Raw genomic sequence first — 21147 nt, forward strand, 5'->3', positions numbered from 1 at the left:
TTGAAGTCGGTTAAAAATACGATGGAAAAACAATATTCAAATAGATCTGTAATTATTTTGTTGATTAATCGTAATATAATGTTTAAAACTTTCATGATTTTCACTCATAATTCAATAAATAAAAAGTAATAATGAGTAAATATTATTTGTGTGTTTAGCCTGATAAGTCCCGTTTGTGGTATTTTAATTAATCGTAAAATGTTGATAGATTACTATAAAGTTATTTCAATGGTTTCCAATTGGTTATTTTAGTGAATCATGGAGCGAGAAATCGGTTGGACATTAGGCATATGCATTTTAATAAGTAAGTAATTATTTTTTCACTTCTCATGCTCTTAAAATGTTACTTTAGTCTCTGCATGTCGGGACTAAAGCTCCTTTTTACTCGCTAGGGATTAAAGTTTTTTTAAAAATTTTCTTTGGAAACCCCTAAACAGCCAACACGGTGTATGTGAATGGAGAATTTTTAGGCGTGGAAATAAACTCAAAATGACAACTGTGCAAAAATATTAAAAAAAAAAAATAATTTCATGAAACACAATTAATGAATACGAATATGAATCTATGCAATTGTATTAAGGATTCATTCATTTTATTATGCATAGTCCAATTAGTTTAAAAATAGTTTTCAATTTTGAAACTGTTGGCTAAATATGCAAGCTTTTAAAGCGTCACTATAAACAGTAAAAGAAAAGAAAAAACTTGTGCTTGAAGCTTGAGGTCCCGGGTTCGAATCCCGGCCGGTGCAGATATTTGTATGAATAATACGAATGTTTGTTCTCGGGTCTTGGATGTTTAATATGTATTTAAGTATGTATTTATCTATACATATAAGTATGTTTATCCGTTGCCTAGTGTCCATAGTACAAGCTTTGCTTAGTTTGGGACTAGGTCAATTGGTGTCAAGTGTCCCATAATATTTATTTATTTGAATTTTGAACAGATGGCCTGTCTATTAGTCGAGCGTACCTTTATTTTTCAAAAGTAATACTGTAATTTTGAACAAGACGTTTTTTTTCCTCGCATTCAAAGTGAAAAGTAGAGTGTTTAACGTGAGACTAAATAACCATTAATGCAACTCGAACTATAGCCAACCTCGCTCTGCTCTGGTGGCTAAACATCTCGTGTCATTATGGCTAAACTTCTGCTCTAAACTTTTGATATACCTAGGTACAGGGTGTCTCTGACTTTAAATTCAAGGTTCGATTCTACTTGCATAACTAAGCTACTTTTGTTTTGTAACATTTTCAAATATAACTTGAATTTAGGTTAATTATTGATCCTCAAAATTTAATCGTTAAATTATTTGTATTGTATTATGTAGTATTAATAAAACCATTTCTGGGCAAGGAATGTTATAAAGAATTACATTTATTAGTATTTTCGTTTTACCAATAAAACTCCGTGGCCCTTACTATTTTCTTTTGAGTAGTATACATTGAAATAGTACATTACTGTAGAGGCCGGGAAGAAGGGGATTCCCGGCCAAGCAGATATAGACAGCCAAGCGTAGCGAGGCCGAATAGGGATACGAGGCCGGCAACCCCACTTTCCGGCCGAGGCTTGTATAGTGCTTTTCTCAAACATTACATGAAATAAAATAAAATAAAAAACCAGAAATGAAGCTGACGGGACGCTAGTCTGGTCGCGGTGTTGTGTACGCGTGTGTCGCGCTGGCTGCTGGCGGTGTTGCTGGGTGTGGGCGCGCGTGCGTGTCGCAGAGCGCGCGTTGAAACAAAAGACGGTCGCATTGCCTGCCAGCGGCCTGGAGGGTTGTATGAAACGGCGTGCGCGCGGTCACTCCAGCGGCCTGCAAAGAGATTTCATACAACCTTGCAGGCCGCTGGCCGGTAACGCGCGCTCTGCGACATGCACGCGGCCCACGCCCAGCACCGCCGCCAGAAGCCACACAACAGGGCGGCCAGACCAGCGTCCCGCCAGCTTAATTTCTTGTTTATTTTTATTTTATTTCATGTAATATTTGAGAAAAGCACTATACAAGCATCGGCCGGAACCTGGGGTTGCCGGCCTCTACAGTAATGTACTATTATTGTACTTACCTATTACATTGTAAGTTCTTTCAGGGTTGCACGGGACCCATGCTAAGTGGGACCCTGGTGAAATGTATTTTGCTAATAATGAAAAGGACTACATGGGCAGTGCAGAGAAGTTCAAGCTATTTGAGCTTGCCAAAGAGATCAACAGAGATATAAATCATAGGGTGAGGGGTTTGTTGTATTTATTTAGTGAAATACTAAAATACAACTACCTAATACATCGCATGCATCGCTCGGCATGGGCCACAGATGGGATATGACATGGCAATCGACAGATTGTCCGTGTCATATCGACGTCGGTGGTCTATGCCAGTGCAAATTGTAAGTGGTTAGTGTTTTTAATGTTGTGTTATTTTAGTTCCATTGTGTGTTTTGTTTTTGTTTATTTTTTTTTTTATTTGTAAGTAATTAGTTTTGTATTTTGATTTAATTGCTTTTTGTTTTGTTATTTTTTAGGAAATTTTGTCGCCTTCCGTGAAGTCGCCAAGCGGTCACAGCGGAAGACCAGCTTTGGCCTACACGGCCAACACTATGCTGAGCTGGGACCGCTTCGCGAGTTCGCATATTATTGTTTTTTTCTTTCTTTTATGTATTTTTATTATGTTTTGTGCGAATAGCGAATAAATATTTCTATTTCTATTTCTACTTATTTCTTCTTATTTCTATTTCTATTTCTATTTCTAATACTACTACCTACTACTACTACTGCTACTACTAATACTGCTGCTGCTACTACTACTACTGCTGCTGCTACTACTACTAGTACTAGTACTAATACTACTACTACTGCTCCTACTGGTACTTTTACTACTACTACTGCTGCTGCTGCTACTACTACTACTACTTCTGCTGCTGCTGCTGCTGCTGCTGGTGCTACTACTACTACTGTACTGGTGTACTGTAGTAGTAGTAATAGTAGTATTAGTAGTAGTCGTAGTGAGTATTTATGAACATTAACCATTAGATCCAGCAGTTGAATTAAAATTCTAGGATTTTCCTAGTCCCGAGAGAGAGAATTCCCAAAAAATATGTCATAGTTATCCTTATGAAGTAGTCGGTGATTGACACGGGGGTAGTGCTTGTGATTGGTGACTTGAACTTAAACCCGGTGTATACATCTCAGTGTACTTAGCTATTATGGTTATCTCCTTGTCTGATTGTGTTTTGAATGAGATGAACGAGGTAAGGAATGTGCATGGTAGTAGACTGGATGTTGTGATAGTTCTGAGCGCGTCGCTGTGGTCTCAGAGATGGCGGGCGAGGGATTGGTCACCAGACTTGATACATACCACCCTCCATTGTAGATTTCGGTTCATTGGAGGAGGGCTTTGCGCAACGACCGGCTGCAGAGCGTCTGGATCCCAGCAATGTAGACGCACGCCGGGACTGGAACTGCTAAGGGTGATTTTGAGCTCATGTATAAATTAATCTCCGAAGTAAGTTGGCAAGAAGTTCTCAGTGCCAGTGTGGACATTGCTGTGGACACATTTTACAATACATTATATAGTATTTTTGACCTCTGCGTACCTAAACGTTGGACGTCCATTACGCTCGAACTGTCATAACATACGCTCTGTTATTATTGCTTAAATAAATGGTTAAAAGTTGATATTATCTCTAAATTAGCTAAATATAGCAAAGTAAGAACCGTGATTGGCAGTACGCATTGTTTGTGGTGCCTAAAATTTTCTGTGGTGCGCGAAATCTGCTGTTTAATTCACGATTCCTAAATCGAACGGAACTAAATAAAAAGTTATTTTGCGGGTCAGCTGATCGGCCGTCAACAAATCAGCTGTTAGCTGCGGCGTTTACGCACGGGACGAGAGCTCGGTGCCGGTTGCTGGATATTCGACCTTAACACAGTGACATTAAATATACTTCACAATGCCAGCTTGTGCGGGATGTTCAAATAAAGTCGTTGATGGCAGATTTTTGAACTGCATTAACTGCCACAATTTTTATGATCTCCTCTGCGCGAACGTATCGCAGGAGATGTACTCCAGAGCAGGGCCAGAGGAGAAGACCTCATGGAAGTGCGTACAGTGCAAAAGTCTTGAACCAAAGAGGGGCAACGCTGAAACACCGGTGCGCGGCGGCAATGTTAATATTAACATGAACCGGGGGGCCGGCCGGCCACGGGTGGTCGCGAGCCCTGAAGAGTCTGAGGGCGACAGCTCCGTCATGGAGGTGTCCTACGTAGGGGAGACCGGGGCTTTAATTAGCAGAGACAGCCAGCACCAACCAGCCCAGCACCATCATAACACTACCCCACCCGGAAATGGGCTAGATGCAACCCGCGTCACGGACATACAGCTGTTGACTACTGAACTGCGTCTGTTCCGTGAGGAGATGCGGGCGATGAGCCACGAGATCCACGCGCTGCGCGAGGCGATGTCTGGTTTGGCGTTGAGGATCGACGGCTGTGACGGGCGCATAAGCGCGCTCTGTGCGCGTGTGGAGCTGCTGGAGAGCAAGCCTGAGACACGCGTAGACAACGGCGACCCGGAGGCTATGTTGAGTACCATTGGGCAGTTGAGAATGGAACTGAATGATCGCGACCAGGACATGCTACTCAACGACATAGAGGTGTCCTGTGTTCCGGAACGCAGCGGTGAAAATCCGCTGCACCTGATAACCACCCTAGGGCAGAAGTTGGGAGTAGCGCTGACTGAGCACGACATCGTGGATGCGGTGCGCGTTGGGCGCGCTTCGCGACTCGAGGAGGGCGTCCAGGGGCCGGCGCCGCGGCCAAGGCTGCTCGTGGTGCGCCTGGCGCGGCGCGCTGTGCGGGACCGCCTGCTCCAGGCGGCGCGGGTGCGCCGCGGGGCGACCACCGAGGGCGCGGGCCTGCCCGGACCGAGTGGCCGCTTCTATGTCAACGAGCGGCTGACCCCGAACAATCGACGGTTGTTCCAGAAGGCTCGCGAACTCAAGGATCGCCTCGGCTGGAGATACGCGTGGACTAGGGACGGTCGGGTATATGTACGGCAACGACCGGGCACGGAATCGCCTCGGTACCGCATTCGCACTGAACAAGACTTAATTCGTGTTTTTGGTGTCGAAAATGTTTGAACAATACGTATTGCGCGGGTATGTACTCTCACAGCCTCAACGTTTTACTTGCATGTTTCTTAAAAACAGTATTAAATATTATGTTGCACTCATTGGTCTCCGCTTTTTGTTGATTATGGTTGTTTATGGTCATGTAAATCAAGCACAACATCCCAAGATACATTTCATGTTATTCAACTTCCACTATACTCACTTAAACACAATTACTGCGTTCACTATTGAATTTTACACTGCACTACACTCAAATAAACTATACACGACATCACGCTTAAATTCATTGTTTACTTCTAAAAGAGAACCAGTCCACTACTCAACACACGTATGTGTCATTATGTGCAATGATTAATAAACAACTAAAGATAGGTTTGTATAATGCGGGTTCACTTGGTACAAACCATGACAACTTTATAGCGACTTGCACTCGGCATGATATCGATGTCTTAGCTATTAATGAAACCTGGCTGAGGGTAGGAGAGGAAACTCGGGCGCCTGTACTTCCAAAATGTAGGTTGCGACATAATCCTAGACCCCAGGGCACACGCGCGCGGGGAGGAGGCGTAGGTTTTTATATTAAACGAGATATTAACGCCCGCACCTGGTCTCACCCGATAGACCCGCGGCACAAAGCTGTTGAGCAAATGTGGGTAACACTGACACTTAATGGGATGAAACTAGTTATAGGTACGGCGTATCGGCCACCCTGGATGGATGTTGATATCTTTTTCGATGCCTTGTCAGACTCAATTAGCTCAGTACCCAATTATGACTATTTAATAGTATTAGGCGACTTTAATATAAATTTATTGACTACCACTGACACGAAGGTTTCCAAATTTAATACTTTCATATCTAGTTTTAACTTGACGCAATTGATTTCAGACCCTACACATTTCACAAGCACTAGTCAAACGCTGTTGGATGTTGTTTGCACTGACATGCGCGCTAAAAGCACGGCCATTGAACATTTAGGCTCCCTGTATGGTCACTGCCTAGTGCTATGCGAATTTAATGTCAAGCGAAATAGACCAAAGCCCTATACAATCACATACAGACCTCTGAAAAACATCAATTTCGCAAGCTTTGACATGGACTTGCAGAGTGTAATGTGGGACTCAATATCACAGCTAAGTACCATTAATCAGAAGGTTGCTGCATTGAGTGAACAAATAGTCCTTTTATTTAACTTACATGCACCCTTAAAAACATCTGTTGTCAAACATTCTTCTTACCCTTGGATCACGGACACAGTGCAGCTCATGATGCGCATGCGTGATAAAGCTGCAGCTGACTTTCATAAAACTGGCTCTGATAGTAAAAAGAAATACTATAAAGATTTAAAATCAACAGTGAATAAAGCACTATTTAGTGAGAAATGCGCCTATTTCAATCAAAATATAAGCAATAAAATTAAACAACCTAAATTACTATGGAAAAATCTAAAATCAACTATATTACCTAAGAATAATGCTGAACTGCCCACTTTATTAAGTGATCCAGATATAATTAACAAGCATTTTTTGACTTTGCCAATATCATCACAAGTCACTTTATCACAGCTTACTTATTTTGAATTTCACAGGTATAGCGATTCCATATTTCATATAGATACAATAAGCTCAGATAAAATAATGAAAATTATTAGTAGTCTGAAATCGAATGCTGAAGGATGTGACGGTATTAGTTTAAATATGTTAATAATGACTTTGCCATACTCTTTAGACGCAATAACAGATTTAGTAAATACCTCTATTTTGACATCTACATTTCCTGACCTCTGGAAGTTGGCAATTGTGCGACCTTTGCCTAAGAACACAAATCCATCTGAGCTGAAGGACCTTAGACCTATTAGTATATTGCCATGTATATCTAAAATATTGGAAAAAGCTGTATGCACTCAATTAACTGAATACCTTGAGCGCAGTAACATTTTGCCAGACGTTCAATCAGGATTTAGGAAGGGCAGAAGTACAGTGACTGCCCTGCTTGACGTCACTGACAATGTGTTGTGTGCTCAGGCTAAAGGAATGTGCACAATACTTGTCCTGCTTGATTTCTCTAGGGCATTCGACTGCCTGGACATTAATATCTTATTGTCCAAACTGAGTTACTATGGGTTTGACAAAAATGCACTGGCTTGGTTTGACAGTTATCTTAGTAATCGCTGTCAACATGTAAAACTGAACCTTAATAATGGGTCCTCTAGGGTATCAGAAAGGATTAGTCTCGCTAAAGGCGTACCACAAGGATCGATACTCGGACCGATTCTTTTTATTTTATACACTGCCGATATTGGGTCACTCATTGCACACTGCAAATACCACATTTATGCAGACGACATACAAGTCTATATATCCTGTAAGCCATCTGAGATTGATAGTGCTGTAGAAAAGTTGAACACAGATTTGGCAAACATAGCTTCTTGGGCTTCAAGGAACAGTTTACTACTTAACCCCACAAAAACAAAATATTTAATTCTTGGTAGTAAACAACAGTTGACCAAGCTCAGCTCAGCTATTGATATTAAGTTAATGGGTGAGCCCATTGAGCGAGTATATGATGCACGCAACTTAGGCCTTTTAATAGACTGTGATCTTCGATATGAGAAGCACATTGCAAATTCTGTTAAAAATTGCTTTTATAAACTTAAAATACTATACAAAATCAGGCCATTCATAACTGAAACCTTACGTGTACAGCTGGTTGAGTCACTTGTACTGTCAAAATTAAATTATATGGACATAGTATTTGGTCCCCGGCTACTAGCCAAAACAAAGAAACTCATCCAACGTGTACAAAATGCTTGTGCTCGTTTCTGTTTCAACATTCCACCAAGGGGCCATGTAACACCATTTTTAAATAAACATAGCATTCTTAAGATGCAACACCGCCGCAAGCTTCATCTGGCATGTTTATTGTTCGGAATATCACAGAACAGGGCTCCCTCATATTTGTTTGAAAAGTTGTCATGGTTGTCCAGTGGCAGAACGCACAGAACTCGGGAATGTAGTGTACAGCTGGTAACAACGCAACACGCTTCCGCTACTTTCCGAGGAAGTTTCCGCTATGTTGCAACTAAATGTTGGAATAACATCCCGCCGCCAATTAGGAACCTGAAAAACATACATAGTTTTAAAACAAGTCTTAAAAAAATTATCTACGCCCATCAAAAAGATCAAGAAACGTTAATGCATGACACCAGCTGTTTTTAGTACATACCTGAGCAGTACGTCCCATCCGGTGTTGACATGGGTGTTCTTCTTGTCTTCTTGTTTTTACTTTAATTTATTTATTGTCATGTGGTTTATGTTTTCTTTTATTTGTTTTATTTTGTCACCTAGTCTTGTTTATCTTGAGTAGGTACTCAGAATGACATTGATCTTCTGGGAGTTGTGTGTCTTGATTAGCCAAGCAACTGTTGCTTGAAACTATTTGTAGGTTCTAATCCTTATAAAAAATACCACTTTAACCATTTTTTCACACTATTCGATTAATATCGCTACATATTGTATTTTGTAATTGAAAATTGTTATTGTTTGTTTGTTTTTCGTCTTGCTTGCTGAGCGTATGGTTGGCCGTGTCAGTTGTCAATGTCATGCACATGACATGCTTGTGTTGGTAGCGCTGACTTTAAACGGTCGCGTTCACAATAGACACGGTCCGGTCGTGCGCGCAGCTTGCAATGACGGCCTCACGGTCCCACCGGAAGACCAGCGCTAGCTCCTGAGCCGGCATTATGCTGAGGTGGGTCCGTTTCGTGAATCGTAACTGCTTTCCTTGTCTGTGTTATTTATTTATGTAATCGTTCAAGTTTGTTACTTTTCCGAATAAATGTATTTTCTTTCTTCTTTCTTTCTTTCTAAACGGAAACGTCCATCCAACAAGTCCGAGTAGACGATACCCTGTGTGGTTCACAACTGACCTAATTAGCGACATCAAACGGAAAGTGGTCTACATCGGCATTGGAAAGCTACGCGGGATAAAGACATGTACAAAAAGTTCGAGTTTCTGAGATCAAAGATCAAATATAGCGTTTGGTGCTTGCTTATGATAGCTTCATTTCATTAGGCGAATCCAAAGCACAGTTAAAATCGATCCCCGTTCTTTCTGGCACGTATTTAAGCAGTCTCAAGGCAAATGGTGGTTTTGTTTCTAGGGTAACGTATAGAGACGAAGAATTTTTCGGTAGGGATGTAAGTAGCTGGTGCTTTTGCTATTTCTCCGGAGTCTTTCTACCCGACATTCCGCTTCTTGAACCGAACTTGTTGAAAAATACCGATACAAAGCCTAGTGTCAACTGCATTGATATTAAATCAATTACATTGGAAGAGGTTGAAGCTGGGATAAAGCGCCTAAAGGCCAATAGTTCCGTTGGACCTGATAACTTACCAGAGTATATTGTAAAGGGTTGTATGGAGTTCCTAAAGATCCCGTACAATATATTTTCAATCAAGCGCTCTCTTCCCCGTCATATCCTCGAATTTGGAAGGTGTCTAGTGAAACCGATCCCGATGACAAATGACGCTTTTGTCGTTGAGAGTCATAGACCTATAGCTGTTCTTCCCAGTCTTGGCAAACTATTTGAGGCCGTACTTCATCAGACTGTCTCTACAGGTGCGACCCTTTTTGTGTGACGCTCAGCACGGCTTTCGACCTAGCCGTTCGGTCAACATAAACCTATTGGTACTAACAGACAACATTGCCGTGCATCTCGATAGGGGTATTCAGGTCGATGTCCTTTATTTTGTGAAGGCTTTCGATCGCGTGGATAACGACGTACGGCTTGGCAAACTTGATAAAACTGGATTCTCTGACAAGTTGCTAGCCTTTTTAGGCAGCTATCTGCGCGATCGGCAGCAGTTCGTACGACATGGTTGTTTTGTCTCGACTCCCTACCACACCAGGTCTGGCGTCAGTCAAGGTTCCATCTTGGGGCCCTTGTTTTTCGGTATCATGATTAACGATCTCAAATCTGTTCTTCGGGCGGCTCAATGCCTCTTGTATGCTGATGATCTGAAGCTGGCACATGGGGTTGAGCAGAGAACTGATTGAGAGTCATTGCAGAGGAACATCGCCTTGGTGTTTCAGTGGAGTAAGGAAAACAAACATCACTTTAACACAGCCAAGTGTTGTGTGTGGTGTGTGTACATGTAGCCGCTCTCGTACTGCTATCAATGTGACGAGTACCTACGATCTATGTTGTCGTAGGTTTAATGTTTATTCGGGCAAAAAAATCTATGTTTTAATTATTTAAAGACGACCGGATGGCTAAGTGGTTAGAGAAACTGACTACGAAGCTTGAAGTCCTGGGTTCGATTCCCGGCCGGGGCAGATATTTGTATGATTAATACGAATGTTTGTTCTCGGGTCTTGGATGTTTAATATATATTTATTTATGTATTTATCTACATAAGTACCTATGTTTATCCGTTGCCTAGTAACCATAGTACAAGCTTTGCTTATTTTGGGACTAGGTCAATTGATGTCAAGTGTACCATGATATTTATATTTATACTAGCTTTTGTCCGCGGCTCCGCCCGCGTAGTATTCGGTTGTCGCGCGCTGTTCCCTCGGGAACTGTGCATTTTTCCGGGATAAATTCAAATTCAAATTCAAATTCAAATTCAAAAATATTTAATTCGTACTATTGTACATTTGGCACACATCATCCATAGGTCTTTGTATATAAAGGTAGTATATAAAAATAATAAAGAAAGAAAGAAAGAAAGAAAAGAAAGAAAATAATTTATTTATAACAGCAATGACACATAATTAGTGAATATAACAATAAGAAGTGTTGCCGCTATAAAAAGGTCCTGGCTCAGCATATCGCTAATAGTATATAAAAAGAAGCCTATGTCAATAAAACACGTCGATCCGTCGCTCCGTTACGGCGTGAAAGATGGACAAACACACAAACACACTTTCGCATTTATAATATTAGTATGGATTTGCTCCTGTTGAAGGGCACATCCGGTCTATTTGCCCTTGACTGTACCTGCGTAGATTTGTTTTATCCACAGATGCGGCAAACAGAGGGGTTACGGGAGGAGCATGGCGGCCACCTTCTGTTCGAAATTGGGACAATATTAGGTATTAACCGACTTATGAAAATTTAGTTCTCAAAGCTCCATTTTATTGGTCAATAAATCGGTCGATATGTCGGCGGTCGATCGTAAAATCTGCCAGATCACAAAATTCCTCCTAGGCATTTTGTCAAACGGTGAGTTTTGAACGATACGGCGGATGGTGGAACCAATTCATGAAATTGCGCCATTTCACGATATGCATAGGAATTATTTTCCGATAGAACTTATTATATCGAGAAAGTCTAATATCGACTTGTCTAAAATTATTTTGCATTTAAATTTTTCGTAACATAATTTTTTGCTTTTTCGTCGAATTATTGAAAAGTCAAAATTTGTTCGGTCGAAATTGTTTTTCATAATATATTTTGGTCGAAAAATTGTTTAGTACCTATAACATTTGTATGGTATTACATTGTTTTATCGAATGTATTATGGGTATAAAATTGTCATTCCGTATATTGCTACCACTAATTCTACGTCTGGAAAACAAAATATGAATTTAAAGACTGAGGCGAATTCGCGGAGCTCCTGTTCCGCCTAGTAATGGGGCTTCGTGCCTTGACACAATACTAACCTAACCTATATTTGAGCAATCATTTTACCTGGGTTTTCTTTATTGCGGGGGATTCCGTTTATTTTTTCGCCTAACCAAGTATCAAAATATTAATTCTTTTCATTCATTTTTTTATTTTTTTTAGGAAATTGAATATTAAACTAAATAATAAAGTGATCTAACAATATTATGGATTTAACATTTTAGTAATAAAAATTTGAGACTAAACAATTATAGACAAAAAGTGCTTTAGGAAAAAATATGTATACAAAAAAATCTTAATGCAAAAAAAGAAGTAGGTATGCCATACGTTACATATTTGGACCTTGCGAAGGGCACCCATCGGGAAACTTTTAACCGAACTTCAATTAATCGAAAACGGTTCATATAATATTTAGTTCAAATATTTACTCTACACATACATGTATCGATTAATCATTCAAATTTTTTTCATTATTAGAACAAATAACCAAGAATTATTATTTAATTGGAAATACATTTCATCTTTTATTCAATAGACAGACAACGAATGAGGGGTTTTCAACAGATGAAATATCGCTAGATGGCGTTAGTATCGTGAGGTCCGTTTGACGTTTACATCGCGCTCGTGATTGGTTAAATAACTAAATGAGCCAATCGCAAGCAAGACTGAAACGGCATACGAACCTCAGGCACTTGTCCCACCGCCGACGATAAGCGAGAAGCGAGTAGAGCGAGTAACTAGAAACGAGTGGGCGAGCAGCGAGAAGCGAGTGTGGTTTTGTCGCTGGGCTGTAAGCGAGTGTTCGCGTGCGACGGGCGATTACTCGCTCCACTCGACTCGCTCGTGCGGGGCGGCCGCCAAGCTGACATCGCTGAGCGAGTATCTATAGCTCAGCGAGTTTTATAGCTCTTGTCGCTGCGACAAAAGATGTAAGAGCGAGTTCTCGCCGACAGTGTAAACAGCCAGCGATTAACTATTAATATATGTGTCTCTTTTACTCACACAGGATCTTATATCTTTTGTTCGTTTCTTGAGCGAGAAAATAGTCGATAGCCAATCGTTTCCTCGCCGGCGGTGAGACAAGTGCCTTAGGCACTTAAGCAGCGACACTAGACATCTATGTTACTACTAACGCCATCTAGCGATATTTCGCCTGTTGAAAAACCCTCATTATTGATGATCGAACATGCTCGACGCATCACGAAAAGGTTAGGTTAAGTTAGAACCGCGATACCAACAGAAACGAATCTGTAATTTCTCCGTCAATGTTTTTCAAGTAGGGCAGCAATTTTTCCCCTTACTAGAAGAATGAGAAATATAATACTTAACGGTCACCATTTTATCAAATACTTTCCAGAAATCCAAATGCAATTCTGGTTGCGGCGGTATGGCGGCCATTTGGAACCGCCAGAAAAGTATGGCATGGTGTATTTCGTGAATGGCTACTCGACGATGATTAGCTGTCCAAAAATTAGCCTGGAACAAATGGTTGAATTGTTTTTTTTTAATTAATGTATTCGCGTCGGTATGGCGGGCTGTAAGCCACACCGGAGAAGTATGGCATTATGCTACAACCTACTTACATTTGTGGAACAAATTGTTCGAAACTCGTTATTTATCCGACACGTTCGATTAACGCCCACGCAATGAGGGCTATCGTTTTTTGTCTCACTAGATGGCGCACTGTTGCGTGAGATTTTTAAGTATGGTTTTCAAAGTCTGTTATTACGGACGTGAAAACAAAGTTTACATTAAAATCATATTTAATACACCTTAAAACCGTACCATAAAAATATCGAGCATGCCACAGTGTTGCATAGTCCCCGTTTTGTTCGGAAAAAAGGGAGGAAAAAGGTTTCCGAAAGACAAAATGTCTCAAAACACACGTTCATTGCCCCGGAACGCATATTTGCCATAATTAATTTCAGATATTGCAAAATATTCACTAAATTATTCTAATTATAAATAAACCCGCGTAGCTCGCCCAAAAACTATGAGATTTGACATTTCGGAGACCTCACGCTACACTAGCGCCTCTAGCGGCGAATTCATACGCGACAGCCCTCATTGGGCCGCCGGTACCAGCGCTATGACCATCATTTTCTTTTTGTCATTCCGTAATTAGACCACTGAAGAACCGCCATACTGGTACAAATGATTTAATATTTTGTGTCACCATCTCCCGGTATATCAGGCGCGAGCGCAAGCCACACAGAAGAGACGCGTGGGACGAGAGGACTCCGCCTCGTCTCTTCTGTCTGCTTTGGATCGCGAGGTTTCTTTACATTTAGTATGGAAACTGATTCAAGTCCCATACCTCTTCCGTGTGGGTTGCGCCTAATCAATTTTCTATTCATATTGAGGGACATGTTTGACAGGTACAGTCAACCAATTTGATTCCTAAGCCACAATAGAACCTTGTCAAATTAAATAAGTAGTTGTATTTGTCTATAGCAATGTGTATCAAATGACGTTCTGTGATGGCCTACGAATCAATTTGGGTGACTGTGGGTACATATTAATGCCGCAGGTCAAATAAAAGAAAAATACAAGCGCCAGATGGAGATGTACAGGCAAATGCATAACAGGTTCCACAACATTAGCAGTTTTTATCAACCAGAAGAGAGGAGTTTTAAACCGCTGCATTACGCTATAGTGTTGGAGTTTATAGTCGAGAGGCAGCTGGAAATAGAACAACTTGTGGAGGTATTAATATCACAGAAAGACTGGCTCCCAAGCCTGGTCTGTCCAGGGATTAGGAAGCCTGACTTTGAAGCCTGAGGTCCCGGTTCGATCCCAGGTTATAGAATAAACAAATAAATATCATGGGACACTTGACACTTGACCTAGTCCCAAACTAAGCAAAGCTTGTACTATGGATAAAACATATTTATATAGATAAATACGTACTTAAATACATATTGAAAATCCATATTATTCAAACAAATATCTGCCCCGGCCGGGAATCGAACCCGGGACCTCAGGCTTCATAGTCTGGTTCGCTAACCACTTGGCCATCCGGTCGTCAAATTTACTGACGGTTGTATGATAAATAACAATATCTGGGCGACCAAGCTTTCATCATCATCATCATCCCAGCCTATATACGTCCCACTGCTGGGCACAGGCCTCCTCTCAGAACAAGAGGGCTTGGGCTATAGTTCCCACGCGGGCCCAGTGCGGATTGGGAACTTCACACGCACCATTGAATTGCTTCGCAGGTTTGTGCAGGTTTCCTCACGATGTTTTCCTTCACCGCAAAGCTCGTGGTAAATTTCAAATGTAATTCCGCACATGAATTTCGAAAACTCAGAGGTGCGAGCCGGGGTTTGAACCCACGACCCTCTGATTGAGAGGCGATAGGTCAAACCACTAGGCCACCACGGCTTCAACTCGGGCTAAAACTCGATAATAAGCGTTCTCCCAGAGGTAAGGCCAAGTTAGATCGATTTTTCATCCCCGAAACCCCACCAACACGAAACACTACCAAATTTCATCAAAATCGTTGGAGCTTTTTTCGAGATCCACGAAATATAATATATACAAGAATTGCTCGCATACTTATTAAAAGTCCGAATGTAATATTTGTCAGGACGATCGTTTGTCATAATAACTCTTTTTTTTTCTGAAACCAATAATTGCTCAGAATTATTATAAAACAAACCTAACCTAACCTATACTTTTCTATAAAATGCATGGCATGATTATTTAAAAAAATCAGAAAAATACATTCAATATGACTAGCGGAATTAAGTATGCGAACTTTGGAGCTCCCGTTTTACAGATACTCTTGAAGGTGCCAAATGAAGATCTGTTCGTGTACACGCCCCCCCCTCAAAAGAAGTATATAGCGTCGAGTTTTGCACGCCAGCTGCGCACGCGCGACCCTCGTCACCCAGATGAACCCGGAGAGTTCCTCGGCGGACCCTCGCAGGAGGCTGTGGGTTGGTTCATTGTTATTTTCTAGCTTCAAAATCAAAAAAGTCCTGAAAACCTTTTGGACCTTGGGGTCGAAGACTGGTAAGAGCAAGCTCAAGATCGTAAAGCGTGGCGTAATCCGGTGTTGAAGGCCCACTTTGGATCTCTGCGTCCTGGAATTAGTAAGTAAGCTATAAAACTCAAAATTATCATCAGCATCGTCAAAAGGATTCTTTGTATTTCCAGGGCTGGCGAAAAAATTAACAATAACAAAAACTATTAAACTAAACGTGCACATATATTGCAAGTGCTTGTGGAACGCCAACGATTAGGACTGGAAGGAGCGCTCTTTTTTCGTTTTACAAGCACTTGCCATATTAGGTGCGGGTTAAATTATCGTAATTATTTTTTAAAGACGACCAGATGGCCTAGTGGTTAGAGAACCTGACTACGAAGCTTAAGGTCCCGGGTTCGATATCCGTGTCGGGGCAGATATTTGTATGAAAAATACGAATGTTTGTTCTCGGGTCTTGGGTGTTTAATATGTATTTAAGTATGTATCTATCTATATAATTATATTTATACGTTGCTTATAGTACCCATAACACAGCTTTGCTAAGCTTACTTTGGGACTAGGTCAATTGGTGTGTATTGTCCCGTGATATTTATTTATTTATTATTTATTTACTTACAACCTGACTGTACTTGCCAGTGACGTCACTTGACGACGTGTTTGCCTTAGGAAAATTTTATAACAAAAACTTGAACCGACTACAAAAAACCATGAAAAAAATTTTCTACCAGTATGAAGTCGGTGCCCCAGCACGAGCCAGCAGGTGTGGACCTATAGTCGTCTACCTCATTGCACCTAAATACTAGAGGTACATTGGGCTTCAATCACGCCTGCTGGCTCGTGCTGAGGCACCGACTTCAGACAAGTAGAAAATTATTTTCATGGTTTTTTGTAGTCGGTTATTTTTTTGTTATAACATTTTTTACATGCTTTTTAGTGTATATAATCTAAGATACAATAGTTTAATGTCAACTGCTCGTTACCTTTTACGAAAAATTGCTTTTCCCGATACAGAGACGTTCGTTATTGAGGAGTTCTGGTGCTTCACTACCCATTCCATTTCACCATATGCATTAGAAGGAGCATAAATTGCTTAGCAACTGTGTTAAACTAATTGAAATTCAACCCGTGAAATACTTGTTACTGAGTAGTAGCTCCGGTGGTCAACTGTGGTCTTCATCATCAGTTCCACTCCACTTGACTAAATGATGATTTTCAAGAGCAAATGCAGAAATGTCTACTAAATATATCCAAATTACCATAGGTTTCCCTACAATATTTGAAGAGTTCCCTCGGTTTCCCTAGGATCCAATCATCAGATCCTGATTTGGTGCTTCGACGAAAGAAAAAAAAATTCAAATCGGTTTATAAATGACGGAGTTCTGAGGTAACAAACATAAAAAAATACAACCGAATTGATCACCTCCTTTTTTGAAGTCGGTAAAAAGGGGGTTGTTTGTTTGATTTTAAGCTAGGTTAGTAAAAAATAAGTTTGTATTGTAATTTGATCGTAAACTCTTGAGATACAAGTGTGTGTTCACACTGTAAAAGAACACACACAAACCTTGAAAGTGAAGATGCCATGGCGACCACGGGAGCCTTTTTCAGATTCAATTTAGTCTTATAAGTTTTTAAGTAGGCAGTAAAATTTATAACTAAGTTTTATGCACAGTTAGCATAATATTTTTTTAAATACTGTATTTATTTATTCATTTATAAGTCATGTTCATTACATTAGGTGACATATAATTAAATAGTAGGTACACGACACCCTGTTAGGGTATAAAAATTATAATCCTTAAACTATTTTACTCCAATAATTCTTATATCCACGGATTAGAGGAGTGATGTCATTATAATACAATGCTAATATAGGTAATAAGAATTTATTGTGAATTTTCGTAACTTAATTAGATTGAAATTTAAATTAAATTTAATTTTAATAATGTTCAATGTCAAATTATTAGTTTCAATATTATTATTAATGTCATCATTCAACTATTTCGTATTTCTTAAAAGTAGTGTAACAATTAAAATTTTCTTATGAACTACATTTTCTTATGTATTAAAGACATACCTAATTGTATATTAATCAGTGAAATTGTTTAATTTTCAGAGCAAGTGATCATTCGTATGGCGAAAGAGGAGAGGCTCAAGATGAAATACAGAGCTGAATACATGAAGCGACAGAGAAATAACGCAGCCAAGCGCTAAAGGGGAAGTGCTTCCCTATTTATTTATTGCTTTCTATCCGCGACCCGCTTGCTGATTTTCCCCCTAAGTATCTTATAAGTATAAAAAATCGGCCAAGAGCGTGTCGGACATGACTCCCAGGATAGGGGCGATGAATAAAATCATGCTATCCGTATGAAACAAGTAATATTTCTTTATGTATTTTGTATGAATTTTATACGGAATTTCCCAAGTAGATATATTTTATAAGTGAAGCTAGTATTTCTTTTTAGTTACTATTTACTCTTGATAAATTTCAAAGCAACAGTTTTACTGTTAAAGGGGCGGTGCCTTTAAAAGGCCTATCCAACAATATCCCACACTATTATGGTTAGACGAGAAAGAAATATGAGTAGGTTGTATACGTGCTGGTTTAGATACTGTTATCAGCAGTTACCACTATGAACTCTTGTTGCGTTTGGGGCACTAAGCTAACTTTTTTTTTTATTCGACTGGATACCAAACGAGCAAGAGGGTCTCCTGATGGTAAGAGATCACCACCGCCCATAGACACCTGCAACACCAGGGGTATTGCATATGCGTTGCCAACCTAGAGGCCTAAGATGGGATACCTCAAGTGCCAGTAATTTCACCGGCTGTCTTACTCTCCACGCCGACACACAACAGTGTAAGCACTGCTGCTTCACGGCTGGATTAGCGAGCAAGATGGTGGTAGCAATCCGGGGGGACCTTGCACAACTGATTATTTTTCGAACTGTAGTGTCGTCACGGCACATCCCTAGCCGGAAGCCGCACAGCACTACGCGCCATCATGTTTTACGGATTCGGTCAAGCACGCGAATACAAGCGCGCAGAATAGCAAATTATGTTAGTTCACTAATAAAATATACTACGTATAGATACCTACATGTGTTAGAGCTTCCAGTTTGGGCACTGGTTCGTTCAAAGGCCATAGAGACTTATCGGTGTCAAATGTTTAAGTGCCACGGGACACGGGCCGCGCAAGAAGAGTACCACCGCTCAAGTACCGAGGGTTCACCACGGGTGAAAGAGACAGAAGAGCCTGAAACATTAAAAAAACCTTTAGGTACTTTAAATTGAAGAGTAGATAAATCAATAAGGAATTATTCATCGTCTTTGGTAAAGGCATAATAGAGAGGCAGTGATAGAGAGGTAGAGAGAGGGTTATTATTCCCACTGCACACACACAATCCATTTCTGAGAATGAGAGGGCTTAGGCTGTAACGTTAAATTGCTTTACAATTACAAATGTAATTTCGCACATGACTTCTGAAAAACTCAGATCTATGGTGGCTAATTTGTGTGTTGAAGTGTCGAAGTGGCTGTGGAATTAAATGAATACTTACCAAACATTGTGTCGTGTCTTACATCAACAACACCATCATCGTCTATCAAGCAAACAACCACACTTTTAATAAAAACATGAGCAACTAAATTAATATCATTGTTTTATTTTTATTCTTTCAAATAAAAGATACCTACAAAGTGAGGTTACGATTTTGGATAAGTATGTACCATACATAACGTAATGTATGTATGGGTACCATCAGCCAAATAAGTGGTCCATCAATTTTTATACAAGTTCCTATCAAATGAATATGTCGCTAAAGTCGAACTTTCTAGCCTGGTCATTCTACTGTTTTTTTGGAAATAATTCGATATACCTAAGGATATTTCTTTGTATACGGCTTTTACGTGTAAAATTAAGAACCTATATTTTCGAATCCACCAAAACTTGGGTCCAGAAGATGGTAAGTAAAAAAAAATTGAACCCTAAAATAGGTGTTTTCTGTCAAAATATGTTTCAATAATTTAGTTTTTAGACCAGCAAGCTGAATCCACCAATATATCTAACAGGAAATTAAAAAAAAAAACACCAAAGTGATTAATTCGTAATCCGTCTAATTTCTATTAAGAAAAAAATAAAATAAGGTTTTTTAAGTCACATATTATCAAGTAATTGGATTATAAATAATTATCATTTAAAATCCAACAATAGATATGATTGGAAATTATGTATTTTATTAAACCGATATAATATGAGCAGCAAAAATAAGTACAAAAAGTCTCAAGGCACGTTAAAAAGACATACCTAAACTTTAACTATACTTACCTTTTATGCCCCTATCGTAATTAATTTTTGCTTTGGAAAATATGAAGCCTTTTTTAAGTGCCTTTAAAAAAATAAGTGGATTTTACATGTGTTACAAAGAACATAAATAAAACGAGTAAATTATGAAGTAAATAAATAGGCTTATAGCATTTTCGCCTGATTTTTACAGAATTATTAAAATTAACAATGTTGTCTGATAGAGCCCTTAATATATAAATGTGTCTACTCCAATAATTATTCGTGATAGACTTTTATATTCCTTAAAACCGGTTTTTAAAGAAAACATAAGTCTATAACGAATAATTATTGGAGTAGACACATTAACTTACCTATATATTAAGAAGGGTTCTATCAGACAACATTATTAACTTTCATTCAATTTTTATAGAATAATCGAGAAAAACTAACTAAAATGCAACGTTGCCAGCTCAGAAGGTATAAACCCTCTTAATAGCTATTTGTGCAACAAGAGAGCAAAGATTATTTTCTATAAAAAAAATCTGTCGCGGTGATAAATTTTGGTGGATTATTGAAGAATAACTTTACCTGACCTAATTTTTAACGCAAAAAATTGCTTACTTATTTGAATTAGGCAAATGTTAATTTTACTTATACATACAAAATAATTTATTGCAGAGATAAAGTATATACAACTTAGTAAGTCAGAGAATAGGCTAAGCCTGTATCTTCCTCTCGATGCTTGAATAGCGATAAGTTAATATACGTAGACGTACTTATACGTACATATACAGTAGAAAAAGGAGCAGTATTCCGTCTCGGCAGCGTACTTCCTTGATATAATTACCTACGCCGGCTCGGTCCACAAACACGCGCCCCATCGCCTACTCTACTAACTGTCACTCTTCAGTTGTTATTGATTTGATAATGTCACATGAAAATAAAAGTAGGGAAAGTATTAGGAAGTTTAGGAAATTATGGAAGGAATGGACTAAGTAGCATTTAACATAAATGCATTTTACTTTATTTTCATAAACCATAAAACGTATTATGTTTTAAACGGTTTTATTTGGCTTCATCACTACATACTTTTGTTACCTACAAATTAGTTACGGAGTAT

General features: G+C 39.5%; 2 protein-coding genes across 3 annotated transcripts; both read left to right on the forward strand.

Moving 5' to 3' along the window:
• Positions 1 to 170: 170 nt before the first annotated feature.
• On the forward strand, positions 171 to 19366 carry LOC141444563 (uncharacterized). Of its 2 annotated transcripts, none has more exons than XM_074110124.1 (6): positions 171 to 304; positions 2076 to 2221; positions 11150 to 11219; positions 14282 to 14457; positions 15536 to 15695; positions 17859 to 19366. In XM_074110124.1, the coding sequence occupies exons 1-6, from the start codon at positions 259 to 261 to the stop codon at positions 17954 to 17956; spliced, it is 696 nt and encodes a 231-aa protein (XP_073966225.1). In that variant the 5' UTR covers positions 171 to 258; the 3' UTR covers positions 17957 to 19366. The 2 variants fall into 2 exon arrangements, with proteins under 2 accessions (XP_073966225.1, XP_073966226.1); XM_074110125.1 differs by having other exon boundaries at positions 175 to 304; positions 2085 to 2221.
• Positions 3608 to 8238, forward strand: LOC141444666 (uncharacterized). The gene has a single exon (XM_074110247.1). It carries the CDS (start codon positions 3942 to 3944, stop codon positions 5127 to 5129), a length of 1188 nt encoding a protein of 395 aa, XP_073966348.1. The 5' UTR covers positions 3608 to 3941; the 3' UTR covers positions 5130 to 8238.
• Positions 19367 to 21147: the final 1781 nt, after the last annotated feature.

Source organism: Choristoneura fumiferana, chromosome 30 (assembly GCF_025370935.1).
Source record: "Choristoneura fumiferana chromosome 30, NRCan_CFum_1, whole genome shotgun sequence".
Classification (NCBI taxonomy): Eukaryota; Metazoa; Arthropoda; class Insecta; order Lepidoptera; family Tortricidae; genus Choristoneura; species Choristoneura fumiferana.